Source organism: Dromaius novaehollandiae, chromosome 9 (genome assembly GCF_036370855.1).
Source record: "Dromaius novaehollandiae isolate bDroNov1 chromosome 9, bDroNov1.hap1, whole genome shotgun sequence".
NCBI classification, from domain to species: Eukaryota; Metazoa; Chordata; class Aves; order Casuariiformes; family Dromaiidae; genus Dromaius; species Dromaius novaehollandiae.
In genome coordinates, this window is record NC_088106.1 from 29133987 (window position 1) to 29147130 (window position 13144).

At 52.3% G+C, this 13144-nt stretch overlaps 2 protein-coding genes across 3 annotated transcripts in view; both read left to right on the forward strand.

The window, feature by feature from the left end:
• Nucleotides 1-643: 643 nt before the first annotated feature.
• Nucleotides 644-9832, forward strand: NME9 (NME/NM23 family member 9). The gene is made up of 6 exons (XM_064517061.1): nucleotides 644-688; nucleotides 1045-1170; nucleotides 5106-5163; nucleotides 6027-6130; nucleotides 8330-8401; nucleotides 9410-9832. The coding sequence occupies exons 2-6, from the start codon at nucleotides 1138-1140 to the stop codon at nucleotides 9539-9541; spliced, it is 399 nt and encodes a 132-aa protein (XP_064373131.1). The 5' UTR covers nucleotides 644-688; nucleotides 1045-1137; the 3' UTR covers nucleotides 9542-9832.
• A 2282-nt stretch (nucleotides 9833-12114) lies between these two features.
• VPS8 (VPS8 subunit of CORVET complex) overlaps nucleotides 12115-13144 on the forward strand; it is an 85803-nt gene continuing 84773 nt past the window's right edge. For both annotated transcript variants that reach the window (XM_026100544.2, XM_064517059.1), the window contains exon 1: nucleotides 12115-12350. In XM_026100544.2, the coding sequence (XP_025956329.2) occupies nucleotides 12216-12350 (135 nt within the window). In that variant the 5' untranslated portion in view covers nucleotides 12115-12215. The remainder of the gene's footprint in view (nucleotides 12351-13144) is intronic.

Consider the following 13144-nt stretch of genomic DNA (forward strand, 5'->3'; position numbering starts at 1 on the left):
GGTGCCCTGCTCTCAGAGAAGGCTGCCAGGGCACCTGGGGGGCGGTTTGCTCTGCCGAGCTGGTGCTGGAGCTGGGGGAGGCCCTGCCCAGGCCCGGGCCCCGTCCTGCCGCTTCCCGGGACGTGCCAGGCAGTGTCCCCGCGGGCAGGGCAGCAGTGCCCAGTGCCAGATCCGCAGCCAGGAGGGGCTGGACCGGCCAGCACCCATGGCAAGGAGAGGCGCCCGCCGTGGCTCCAAGCGCGGGAGCGGACGGGGCGAGTGGCAGCCCCGCAGGAACGGGCACCAGCCTGGGGGTGCTGGCACCGGCCGGACACGAGCTAGCGGTGTGTCCTCATCCCAAGTGGGAAAGGGGAACAAAGCCAAACAAAAAGCGTGGCCTGCGTTTGGAGGGGGGCCAGCAGCTTATCGCCTCCGCTTGGTGCCGGGGAGGCCACGGCTGGATCCCGCACCCTGCTCGGGAGTTTGGGAGAGGCGGGGGGAAGCGAGGGGGCTGCGGTGCTGGGCTGGGGGCACGGGGCCAGCGAGGGGAGGGAGTGGGACCTGTTTGGCGGAGGGGCCCTGGGTTACAGAGGTGACGGAGCCAAACTCGCGCTGCGGCAGAGGCTCCGGGAAGGGGGAGCGGGGCGGGCTGGCGGCCGCTCCGCCCTGCCGTTGCCAGGGCCGCGCTGGGGCTGCCGGCGCTGCGCAGGTACCGCCAGGCCCCTGCCCGTCCGCAGCCGACAGGCCCTGGCTCCTCGGCGGGCCGGGGCCCCTCGGGTCACCCGGCCGTTCCCTTGCCGTCTCCAGGACCCGGCCGCCCCAGCCCCAGGGAGGCGCGAGGGTGTCCCCCAGCCCGCTGCCCCCGCGGTTCTGGAAGTGTGCCGTGCTCCAGGCCCTGCCGTAGCCCCCCATCTTGGGGGGAAAAGGGCCTGAGCAGGGCTGTGGCCGGGCCTCGGGCCCTGCTGAGCCAACCCTGCTCCCTCCGACAGGCAGGGATGCTGCCCAAGGCGCTTGGTCCCGGGTGGAGGAGAAAAGACAGGTAAAAAGGCTCTCTCTGTGGTGCAGGTCGGCCAGCAGTTGGATTCGCGCAGGTGGAAGAGGGCCGCCGTGTTTTGCGCTCGGGGCCGCCGCTCGCAGGACCCTCGTTGCTGCAGAGGAATGGCTGCAAAGCGAAAGGAGGTGGTGCTGCAGGTCAGTAGGAACCAGCCGTGGTAGGAGCGCCTTTCAGAGCACCTCTTAAACTTACAGCAAGCGCAAAGGATGAAACTCAGTCCTGGGGTATCTCAGACTCTGCTGGTAAAGCTCTCCTGAGAGGCCCCAGTGCTGGAAAAGTATTCCTGAAGGCAGGTGGGAAGACCTGGCAACTCAAACCTGTCCCCATAAGCGACGCTTCGCCCAGGTCAGAACCGAGGGAGTCGAGTGTGCTCCTGGGCTGCGGGTTGACCTCAGAGGTGGTACGTGCTGGTGCTGTCCTGTGGTCCGGCTGCTTTCAGAAATCAGTGCACCCGCGTTTCACACGAGACTTGTTCAGAGGACGCTGAGAAGTAGGGAGCTGGGGGCCTGCTCCTGAGTATTTGGTGACTATCGTGGAACGTATAGTTCATGTATACAGTTCAAATGCTTAAGAAAGATCACTGGGAAGCTGGAGAAAGTTTGAGATACAAGAGCAATTCAAAGGCTGAAAAACCTCTTTCACGGGGATATACAGAGCAATTTTCCTCTGTTTACATCGTGGAAGTGACTTGATGCTTTATAACTACCTGCATAGGGAAAAGATTTCTGAGGGCAGTTTAATAAGCAAAAAAGTTGAAGTTAAACAAATCGAAAACAAGATGCAAGTGGTTAACAAGTAGAGTCAATAAGCAGAACAAAAAAAGCCAAAGTAGGTCATGAAAGTCTACATCAAATTTTGAAACAAGTTCAGTCTTCCCGAGGGAGAAGAAGGCTGAAGGTGATTCTTGGCTCTATAACTCTGGTCATTCACTGCAAAAATTGGAAAGTATGGGGTGAAAAAGGTGAACGTTTGTGTAAAAAGGGAAAGACAGTTGCTTTGTTAAGGTGGAAGTGTCTTTCTGCTGCTGCGTGTCCCACTGTGTCCCTGTTTGATTCAAGTTACTTTGCACCTTTGGCAGCTAAGTGTGCACCTGATGTGGGAGAGCTGGGTCTAGATCTGCAGAAAGGTGACTGTTCACAGGTGCAGATGACAGCTGAGCCTCATGTAGAAGGCAAAGTGATGTCCTGGAAAAGTTCTGGGAATGTTAGAGAAAAGCCAGTTCTCCCAGCTGCCTCTGGGCATACAAATTAGCAAAGTACTTGTGTTGGCATTACTTTGAGTCCATCAGTTGAACTCACAGCTGAACTCATTATCACAAATTATCGTCATCATGAATCAGTTGAACTCATTAACCTTCTGTGAAACACTCCTAGGGTGGTCCTAGCACGAGGAACACCTGAAATAACTAAATTTCTTAATTCTGCAGGTGTTCTCTGAAAAAAATTAGGCTTGGGGTTACATGCTGAACAGGAAAACAGATGGAGGTGTTTGAATAACTCCCTGTTCTCTGAATGAGGCAGGGTCCTGGAGAAACGGTACTGCATGATCTCCAGTGATGTTTCTGAAAGAGGATCTGTAAGAGAGGCCATTAAGCTTGCACTGGAATTTCCAGTCTTGGGAAATCCCGACTTTGCGATTTAGGCAGTCCTTAATGCATGTTGGTGTTAATAGCTATTGAATAATAGCTAGCCTTACTGCAGCTTAGTGTTTTCCAGTGTGGGCTAAATGTAGTTAGGATTAATGATATCAACTGAGAACGTTATTAAGAATCTTCATTGTTCAGGATGAACCAAACAGATCTTACATTTTTTGAGGAGCCTTTTGTTAATTTTGTTTTTGTAAGTGTATGCTGAGGGGTAAGTGCTGTAAGCTGGGGAAGAGACCAAAGATTTTCTTCATTTCTGATAACTGTATTGGAACTGTAGGATAGAATAGTACTTAGTCCAGCATAACGAATTGTCTAGGACATCTTTGACTGAACGGTGCCCTGAACAACCTGATGTAACGCTGAGCTTTGAGCAGGGGTTTGGAAGATCCAGAGGTCCCTTCGAACTTAGATCTTTGTCTCTGTTTGCTGTGTTTTGGGAGTCTTTAAATTGCCACTGACTTCAAATTCAGGTAAGGATGTGCTGCGCTCAGACCACCCTCCCGTGACCAGACACTGGCACAGCCAAAGCCATGTATTTACTAGTAGTTTATTGCATTAAGGCTCAAACATCTCAACAAAGCAGTGTAGCTTGTGTGGAGGCACAGTGAGAAACTACTGGTGGAGAATCCTGTGGCTTATAAATTTGATGAGCCCTGGATCCAAAGTTAGGAGCAAGGAACGGAGGAGGCGTGCTAGAGGCAAGTGTGTTGAAACAGCACATGGGATGCTGGAGTTCAGCCCACACCAGGGAGAGAAATGGTGAAGGTGCACGGAGTCATCCTGGAGCCTCCTAGAGCATGCAGGCCTGCAAGCAGAGCAAGAATCGAGTCATTTTTGGTGCTACAAACCACAACTTCTATCTCAATATCAGCATAGTAATACTATCAATGTGATAGTGCAGCTTTAGCAGCTGCAACCTTGAGTGATCACCCAACTCCAGCCTCTGTCTTGCAAATCAGAAAAGCCAAAAAGAACAGAGCTGTGTCCTGAAGCTGAGATCAAGACTGTGGTATGACAAACCCAGTGCCAGTTCATGTTGCTCTGCTTTCAGGTCAGCTCGTCCCCTGAGCCCCAAAGACCTAGCCGAGCCCATTGGTTGCTGTGAAAGGGTCTTACTGCCTGTCCCCACCCCGCTGCCTTTCCACTTGGCTCTGCCTCAGCCTCTCTTTTGCTCTGACATTCATCAGTCTTTTAAAAAAGACTTGCTTACACTGGGGAGAACTACTCAGGGCTTTTTATGGGATATTTTTCCTCTGTTCTAGTGAGTTAGATGAGCTCACAGAGGAACCCTGATGAGAGCCAGGACCAGACCGGGGCAAGCAGTGGAAGTGCATGGCCTGGAAATGTAGTCATTTCACTAGTCATTTGTTAGGCAATGTGTCCAGGGCTTTGCTTTGACTGGAAGGCCGTCTTTTCTCCCACTAAGACTTAAAGGAGTACTGAATGACCACCTTCTCACTGCCGCTTTTGAGCATCAAGCTCGCTCTGGTGGGAGGAAGCCGCTGGGAACAACGCTATGCTGTGGCCTAGCAGGGATGTGTGTGTCCTCCAAGTCCGCAGTAATTGCACTATGATCCAGCAGCCTGTGGAGAACCAGTCAGTCATCTGCCAGCAGCTCCTACTGCTTCTGGCTGCCAGGCTGTGTTAAAACGCCTTTCACAGATCACAGACTTCCATTCATGTCACAGCAAAGAAGTTCTTCGTGTCTCTCCTATAGCAGCGGTGCTGAGGTGGGGAGCTTGGGGTCCCTCAGTCACTCACCCCCGCCGCTTTCTGCCGTTTCCAGTGCTCTCTCACCTACTGGGCTGCGAACCAAGTCAAGGCACAGGAGGAGCATGTGGAGCCTTCCCTGCTCTCTGCTATTGCTGCACAGCCCCAGAAGGAGTTGTGTTGCCCTAACTGCAAGAGGGCACCAGGAAAAACCTGAGGTTGTATGGGCGTTTTGCAGATCTTCCCTCTTGCGCCATACCCAACATGAAGCAGTAGGTTCAGCTGGGACTCTGCTCCATCAGCTGCGATATTGATGGCCTGCTAAGGTGCAGGGGGCCATGTCCCCAGAGGCCCCACTCAGGAAAACTCGGTCTCTCTGCAAACCAGGGCTGAGGTCCCCGAGCAGCCAGGGTGTCCAAGCAATCGCAGCTGCTAAAAGGGGAAGGCTTGCTCTTTCCATGTGCCTTCCCTAAGTTCTTGTGAGCCTAACCAAGTCTCTAATCCACTAGACTTTTCTTTTGGGTTAGTTGGTTTGACGATGGGTCTCTGTGAGAGCTGGCACTGGGTAGGAGTAAGAGCATGTGGGAGGGGGGAAGCAGTGAGAGCTTGGGGATGGGGGCTCCCTGAATTCAGCTCAATGCACGTTTCTTTACAGCAACCAGATGACCTCATGCTTCACTGTTGCTCTTATTGTGTTTTTACATTTTCACACAGATTAACATCAATAACCAGGAGCTTTGGGAAGAAATGCTGTGTCTCAAAGGACTCATTGGTAAGGGCTGGCCAACGTATGAGATTGCTTTTGTTCAGTGTTAAGAGGACTCCAGTGCTGTCAGGAATCAGTTACTGCTGATATGGAGGTTCAGTTGGTCCTTCCATTCCCCTTGCCCTGAATGGAAATAGGAAACATCCTAACAGAGGAGAGACTAGCTGGAGGTCCCACTGTCTTCCTGACTTACTTGGGACAGTTATTACACAGTCACGGCGGTGCTGGTGGAGGGGCCTCTGGAGTCTCTAGTCCAGCCACCTGCTCAGGGCAGGACTGTCCCTGGTGAAGGGAAGAGCCCTGGCCTCAAGGATGGAGGGATGATTAGGTAGGCTTCAAGCGTTCTTCCTCTGTGCAGCAGTTTTCCCTAGAAGATCTGATATTCCCACGGTCACAGCAATATAAATATTTCTTCTAAGACTCCTCCATAACGCTGTTAATACCTTATGTGCAATGTGATTTCACCCTCTGTGATCTAGTGATCGAAACCTTGAAAGAGTATGACAGTTTCTATTTCAGCATTGAATCTGTAGCACTTTTAGGTGTTTGGCAAGAATCATGCCTACAACAACAGACAGACTTACGGGGCAACAGCCACAGGTTGCAGCTTGAGAGGTTCAGGTTGGACATTAGGAAAATCTTCCCAGAAGGGTGGTGCAGTACTGGGTCTCCAAACCACAGGTCTCCAGAGAAAGCGATCTCAATCCTTAAAGGTTTTGGGGATCCTTTTTATTGTGCTAGCGGCCTTTTGCAGTCCCCTTCCAAATGATTACGTTGCAAAGTGGAAAAGTGCACAAACCAGCCTATTGGTATATAACGTGTAAACTGATCAGTTTTAACCTTGTTCTTACTCATCTTCCTGTTTGCAGTTGTTGATGCATTTCAAGCCTGGTGTGGTCCATGCAAAACAGTAGTGGATCTTTTCCGAAAAATAAGGAATGAAGTTGGCAGTGACTTCCTGCATTTTGCAGTGGTAAGATGAAATGTGGCACTGCTTCAAATATCCAGTCCCCTGAAATTAGCAGGTAACTGAAGGCTGAAGTCATTTATGTTTACGATATTGAGCCAAAATGGTAACAAACCAGGACTTCTAGCTTGTGGCTCATAGCTTCAGACAGTTAGTTACTGGGGTGAGAGAAAGCTGATATCAGTGAGAATTTTCAGTCTTGTATTGCTCTGCACTTCTTGGTTTCCTTCTCCAAACAGGAGAAGGTTTGAAGACAACCGATCATTGTTCTTCATCTATTTCCTATTTTACCACATTCCAGGTCTTGCTCTAACCCTGCCACAAACTGGCTCTTGTTCTTTGGCAAGCTCACAGGTTTGTTGGCAGATGTGTGTTTAAGGATGCAATAAACTTTTCAAGGTATTCGTTTCTGCAGCATGCAACAAACTACCTAAGCCATTTGCGCTGGACAGGACCAGTAGCATACACGTTCGTCTCGCGTACAGAGAAAGGCTGAAGGAGATGGGTTTGTTTGGCCGGGGAAGAGAAGACTAAGGGGCAGATCTAATTGCTGTCTTCAACGGTCCAATGGGGGTTATAGACAAGACAGAGCCAGGCTCTTCTCAGTAGCACACAGCAGAAGAACAACAGACAGCAGGCACAAGTTGCGGCAAGGAAAATTTCAGGTAGATATAATGGAAAAAGTGTTCACCAAGAGAGTGATCAAAACCAGGAAGAGGTTCCCAGAGACGCTGTGGAATAGTGATTCTTGGAGATATTCAACACTCAGCTGTACACAGCCTTGAGCAACCTCCTGTAGCAGGTTAGCCCTGCTTGGGCAGGGGCTTGGACTAGAGCCCCTCAGAGGTCCCTTCCTACTTCAGTCGTGCTGTGATTCTGTGTTAAAGGCCTTAGCAAGCTGAATGCCAGCTCTCAAGGGGCAATTGCTAAGTAAGCTGTGGGCAGTGAGGTTTCTAGTGGAGGCCTGTCAGAAAAGGTATCAGTCTTTGAAAATGGGGTCTGGTTAATGAGCAGTGACACTGGATCTGTGCTCTACCAGACCATCTAGTAGAAGGGATGTGAGCTGGTTACCCAGTCAGTCTGCAAATCAGCAAAATTAAGTAACAGTGAATTTGGGCTACTATAAGCCTCCGTGTGCTACCTGGTATCTTACGCTGTTTTGTGTATAGCATGCCCTGCGTGTTGCCAGATGCTAGTTCTGTCTCGGTGACTCTGAGGAGGAGGGAAGACTCCCGTGCTACACCTGCCTTTTGTCTTTGAGGTCATCTGTCACCCCAGGAGGGAGCTGTAGTCGAAGCTGGGTGACTTGGGCCTGTCACTGTCCGTGTCTTGGACACATGAGAACAACAGGCTTTCCTGGCCTCCTGCTTAGGCAGTAGCAGTAGCATCAGTTGCAGCAGTGTGGCACTCTCCTGGTTGCGACTGGAAATGTGGCTGCTAAAGCTACCCAGGCCATAACAGAAAGCTTGCAGGGCAGCAGGACATCTGCTCAACCCCACCGTGGCTGCAGCATCTCCTGGCTGACTGGCCTGGCTCACAGTCCTTCTGGCAGGGCAGAGGCTTGCAAGGGTGGATGCAAACTGGGGGCAAAACTGTCATCAGGGGCTGGTGGTGGCTGTCCTGAGGCCACCACAGTACTTTTACTATCCAAGCACAGGAGTGCCAGCAACACGCTGAGACAACTCTGTCTATCCGCAACCCTCCTTCAGCCATCAAAGTGTTTCAGAACAATTTAAATCAGGCATTTGGGGGGTTGGCTGCACGGGTGCAAGACACCATTTTGCAGTGACACTGCTCAACCCTGGCTGGTTAAGGGGGAAGAATACAGGCTATGTATACATCTATATACACAGGTTTCTCAGCAGCGCAAGTCAAACCAAATGTTGTTCCTCCAGGATGGAGGTCTGAGCCAGGCCAGAGCTCTGCAGCTCTTCCTGCAGCAGATCTGCTGCCCACAGCAGCTACCTACATCTAGGGCCAAGCTTATGCATGTTATGATCTTAACACTTTGATGTTACTAATGGTGACGTATAATTAAAAAGCAGTTAGAAACCCTTTCCAAACTTTCAGATGAACGAAGCCACCCACATCTGATATTTCTTCATGCCATTTCACGTGTATGTGTATTCCTCTGAAGCAGAAGTGTTTTTCTAGAAACACTTTTTTTATTATTATTATTTTTTTTAAATCTTACATTCCTTTTAGGCTGAAGTTGATTCCATTGATGCTCTGGAAGAATACAGAGGAAAATGCGAGCCTGTCTTTCTGTTTTACACAGTGAGTGGAAATACTTTTACAATAGTTGCACAGCAATAAGCTTGACCTGCCTTTGGGAACAATTTAGATGCTCTTTTCATGTTTTCACCAATTTTGCTTGCTCTGTATTTGTGTCTGCCACTATCTGCTGTTATCTACTGGTGGTCAAGTGCTGCATGCGTAAGAATGTACAACCAGGCTTTACCTTTAAATACCTTCTGCTTTGCCCCCAAGCAACAATAATTTTGCTTTATTATATGACTTATTAATAAAGCAGTAATAATAATAAACTGAACAAGAGAGAGTGAAGATACACCATATGGATGAAGTAAAACAATTTAAGGTAACTGCACAGGAGGATGAAAAGCAGGCAGAAGGCACAAAATTACAGGAAGACTTTCTCTAGCTAGAGGTTGTCAAATTGGTTTGGTGGTTTTTTGTTTGCTTGGTTGGTTGGGTTATTTTGTCTGTGTGGAGGTTGGTGTAGCCTGTGATGGATGGCTGTATTTCCTGGGCCTTTTCCCCTCCCTGAGACGGTGTCCTAGTCGTGAAAATCCATGACTTGCACGCAGGGATCCCTGTGACATACTGGAAGATGCAGGTGTCCACAGGGTCTTGTGACTGGTGAGTCCACATGAGTAGTGTTCACACCATGTGGGCAAACGCGTTGTCCTGCAGAGTCTTCAGGTTCAGCCTCCTGCCACTGCTCAGTCCCGTCACAAGCTGATTTTGCTTCCTCCGCAGACTAATCAGGAACAACAAAGAAGGTTGCTCCAAAGCTCCCCTTTTCTTCTGGAGAAGAGGAGCCCTGTCTGGGGAGGGGGCCTGACACCCAAGGCCCTGGCCAGGCAGACAGGACTGCCGTGCCCTCAGCCTACTGCTGGGAGAGCTTCCCACAGGGAACTCAAGGCAGACACTGGGTCTTTTGCTCTTTACACAGTAGACATAATGCCGTATGCAGTGTGCTGCTCTGGTGATTTTGAGAGTCCCACCTGAGAGCTTAGCTGACTTGCGTTTCATAACTTTCAGGGAGGAGAATTAGTCACAGTTGTAAGAGGAGCAAATGCACCGTTGCTGCAGAAAACCATCCTGGAACGGCTGGCAGCGGAAAAGAAGCTTTTGGAACGTGGAGGAGAGCAGGCGGCGGCGGTCAGGCACTGAATCCCTAATTACCGTAGGGGCGCGTGCCAGAGGAAAGGTTCAGCTCCCAGTGCCAGCACTTCTCTACAGCGGGTTAATTCCTTGCAAGAGTTCTGTCCTTCCTCCTGAGCGACTCTCAAGTCTGGTTAATGCGTTAATGCGCCACGTAAGCGTCCGCAGGGCCACAGAGCCTACCTAGAAAGGAGAGGGTGATTGTGTTCCTCAAAACCTCTGTCCTCTTGGAGAGAGGAAGAGTAGCACATCCTATCCTGCTCTGCTGGATGAAAGATAAACTACTGTGCTTTCTCTTGACCTGTTTGCCCACATTTATTTATTTATTTTAAACCTGCCTTCCTGCTTAACTTCCAGCTGCAGGATCTCTAGCAGGGCCCTGTTCGTGATGGCCTCTCTGAGGCCGGGGTGCTGGACCGTCCGCTGTGATCTTGGTCACTGCTGTCCCTCGCTGCGATTGGTTCAGTGGCGGGACTCTCCGCCGAGAGCCCCTTTGGGAGCCGTGCGCACCTTTCTCATCGTCTGCAGCTCCAGGGACCTGCTGCCAGAGTGCTTCCGAAAAAGTGCTTCCTGGTGAACTTATTATGTGATAGCATCAATGAATACCCCTTAGTTCTCATACACCAAAGTGTCCTCATTCCCTAGTCACCTTCTCCATGATGCTGATGATTTCTTTAGGCTGGTATTAACTCCTTCCTCAGCCTCCTGAGCCCTATTGTCCAAGTGGCACGACCCAGTTTTGGTTCCAGATTCCTAGTTGGGTGCTGCGGGTACGACGTATCCTTAGGGTTGTCCTCGGAGCAGAAACCAGAGCGAGCCCCGGTGGAGACCCCTTGCACACCCTAGGCCACCCTCTCCCCAGCCCAGCTGGTCTGCTGGGCCCCCAGGACAGACATTTTGTGTGCCCTGTCCCCTGAGTGGGACTCTGGAACTGAGGGAATTTCTAAGGAACAAAAATGACTTTCCTACCTGTAACCTGACGGCACCTTCCCGGCACAGACGGTGTGCTGGTAACTGCCAGCTCCCTCCGCTCAGCAGCTCTCTGGTGATGTTGGCTCATGCCTTTCTGTGAATGTTATTTCTTTTTCCTTAGCTTTTGTGAGGAAATCTGAATCGGTGCTCACAAGTTGAGCCGGGACAGTCGCTGTGGAACCCAGTTTGGCCCTGAGGACAGCGGGAAGAACCATGGTTGCTGTTCAGATGGGGGGTGCAAAGCGGGGACCCACCTGGCAGATGCTCACTGGGAGGTAACAGGACCCTCACGGCCGCGTGGTCCCAGCTCATCCTTGTGTTTTTGGTGCTAGGTGCAGGGTGTAGCCTGCTCCAGAGAGGGGGGGAAATGCAGCTGCTGGTCCCGCAGCAGAGCAGAAAGGCCAAAGAGGTAAGGCAGGCAGAGGTGCGGGACGCGCTTTGTGCCCTTAGGGCACGTCTGTGTCAAAACTGGGCCCTCGCGCTGCTTCTGCTCAGGCACCAGCAAGCCCCCTCCAAAGGGGTCACGGCACGGGCTTTCCCCCCAGTCTCCGCCAAATCTGCAAACAGGCTAGCATCAACCCACGTGCACAAACAGGAGGCAGGAGACCAGGCTGGGTGTCTGACACCCTCAAGCTGAAATACGTAAGTATTTGTTGCCGTCCACTGTGTGTTATTTTACGTTTCTCCGTATTGTCCCCTTGCCTCCTGGCTTGGTGTGGGCTCTTGGAAATCCCCCGTGCCTGACTTCTGTCTTGAATAACTGTGCAATACGGCATTAGCTGCGCATGCTGCTCAGCTTTCCCAGGTTGCCTAAAAATTTATATATACATCCAGCCAGGCTTCCCAGCGCTTGCTTTGTTTCAAATTAGCCCCATATTCCTACTGGCTCTCGTCTCACCCAACTTCTGACCCCCAGTACAACTTTTTCTTGGCTTTACCCGTGCAGAGCTGCGAGCTGGCTCTGAGTACACCAAAGCCAGGAATTGTAGCAAAGGGGGAATAGCAGGAAATTGTAGGAATAGTAGCAAAGCCAGGTTTGCTTTGGCTGAGCCAGCTTGGGTCTGGAAGGGATGTTGCCTCCTTGCATGGCCTTTTCTGCTGGGAGGAGAGGCTTCTCCAAACAACAGGTAAAGCCTAGGAGCACAGAAGCAAAGCCGGAGAGAAATTTATGCAGCTGTATTTATTTCATTAAAAAAAAAAAAAGCCTGACTTCCCCCCTTGCTTACTCCTGCAAGGCTGCTCTCACGGCTAAACAGGGGTGCAAGGCCGGCTTTGCTCCCTGCTGCAAGCTTGGAGAAAACATCCGCCCCGCCGGCCTGTGCTGACGCTTTGGAAGGGGGTGTGTGTCTGTGTGTGTCTGTGTGTGTCTGTGTGTGTCTGTGTGTGTCTGTGTGTGTCTGTGTGTGTCTGTGTGTGTCTGTGTGTGTCTGTGTGTGTCTTATTTGCCTGTTAAGGCCCCCCCCGCCGCTCCGGGGCCCGGTTCCCGGGCGGGGCCCGCAGTCACCCCGCCGCACCGCGCTCTCTGCCGCCCTCAGCCCCGCGCCGCGGCAGCAGGAAGCGCCGCAGGAGCGGAGGCGCCGCGGCCCCTTTAAGGCGGCCCCGGGCGCGGGCGGCCCCGCCGGGCTGCGCCTGCGCAAGGGGCGGTGCCGGACGCCGGTTCGAGTCCCGGCGGTGCCGGCCTGGTGTGGCCGCCGCGCTCCGCAGCCCGGCGATGGAGGCGGCGGAGCAGGCCGCCTGCCCCGCGGGGGCGGAGGCCGACCCGGGTAGGCCGCTGTGCCCGGAGCCGCCCGCGCCCAGGCTGAGCGTGGCGGAGCTCGACCGCGAGCTGGACTCCCGCAGCGAGCTGGTGCGTCGCGAGCCCCGGCGCCGCCCCCCCCCCCCCCCCGCCGGCTGCGCGAGCGGCTCCCCTCAGCGCCGCGGGGGGTCGGGCGCGCGCGGCGGCCCTTGGCGACCGTTGGCGACCGTTGGTCCCCGGCGCGGCCGTTGGTCCTCGCGGCCCCCTGCGGCTCCGGCGCCGCTGCCGGGGGCGGCGGGGTACCCGCGGGGGCTGCTGCTGGGTGACCGTGCGGGAGACCCTCTGCTCGGCCGCTTTGGTAGTTAGGAGGGGGTAGGTGCGCGCTCGGGGCTGTCACTCAGTAAGTAACGCGGTTGAGCGAGCAGGCTCGGGCGACGTCTGCTCGCGGTTTGGCAGTTTCATTAAATCCCGTTTGTCCCGTCCAGTAGTGACGCTGGGTGGAAGCAGCGCTTATCGCTGAGAACTAATTTCGGAGGGAGCTTTCCTTATATTTCATTCGTAGTTAAGAAATCACATATGTGTAATTCTTGATGTCAGGCAAAGAGCAAGTAACAGTGAAACTCATACTGTAAATTGCTGTAGCAGCAGGTAAGTCAAGAATTTAAAATCTCATTTTTTGGAAGATACCATATCAGACGGATAGTCACGTGCTCAGCCAGCTTCTAAATCAGTTGGGATACCTGAGGCGTGTAGGGACAGAATAAGCACTAGTTACTTATGCAAGTAAGACAAAAGTGCTTAGATGGTTGTTCCTGCTATAATAAAATCTGAGTTTAGGTACTCCACGTCTCAGATAAAATTACCTTGGCATTTAAGGTATTTTGGCATTGGCATTTTTCTTCACC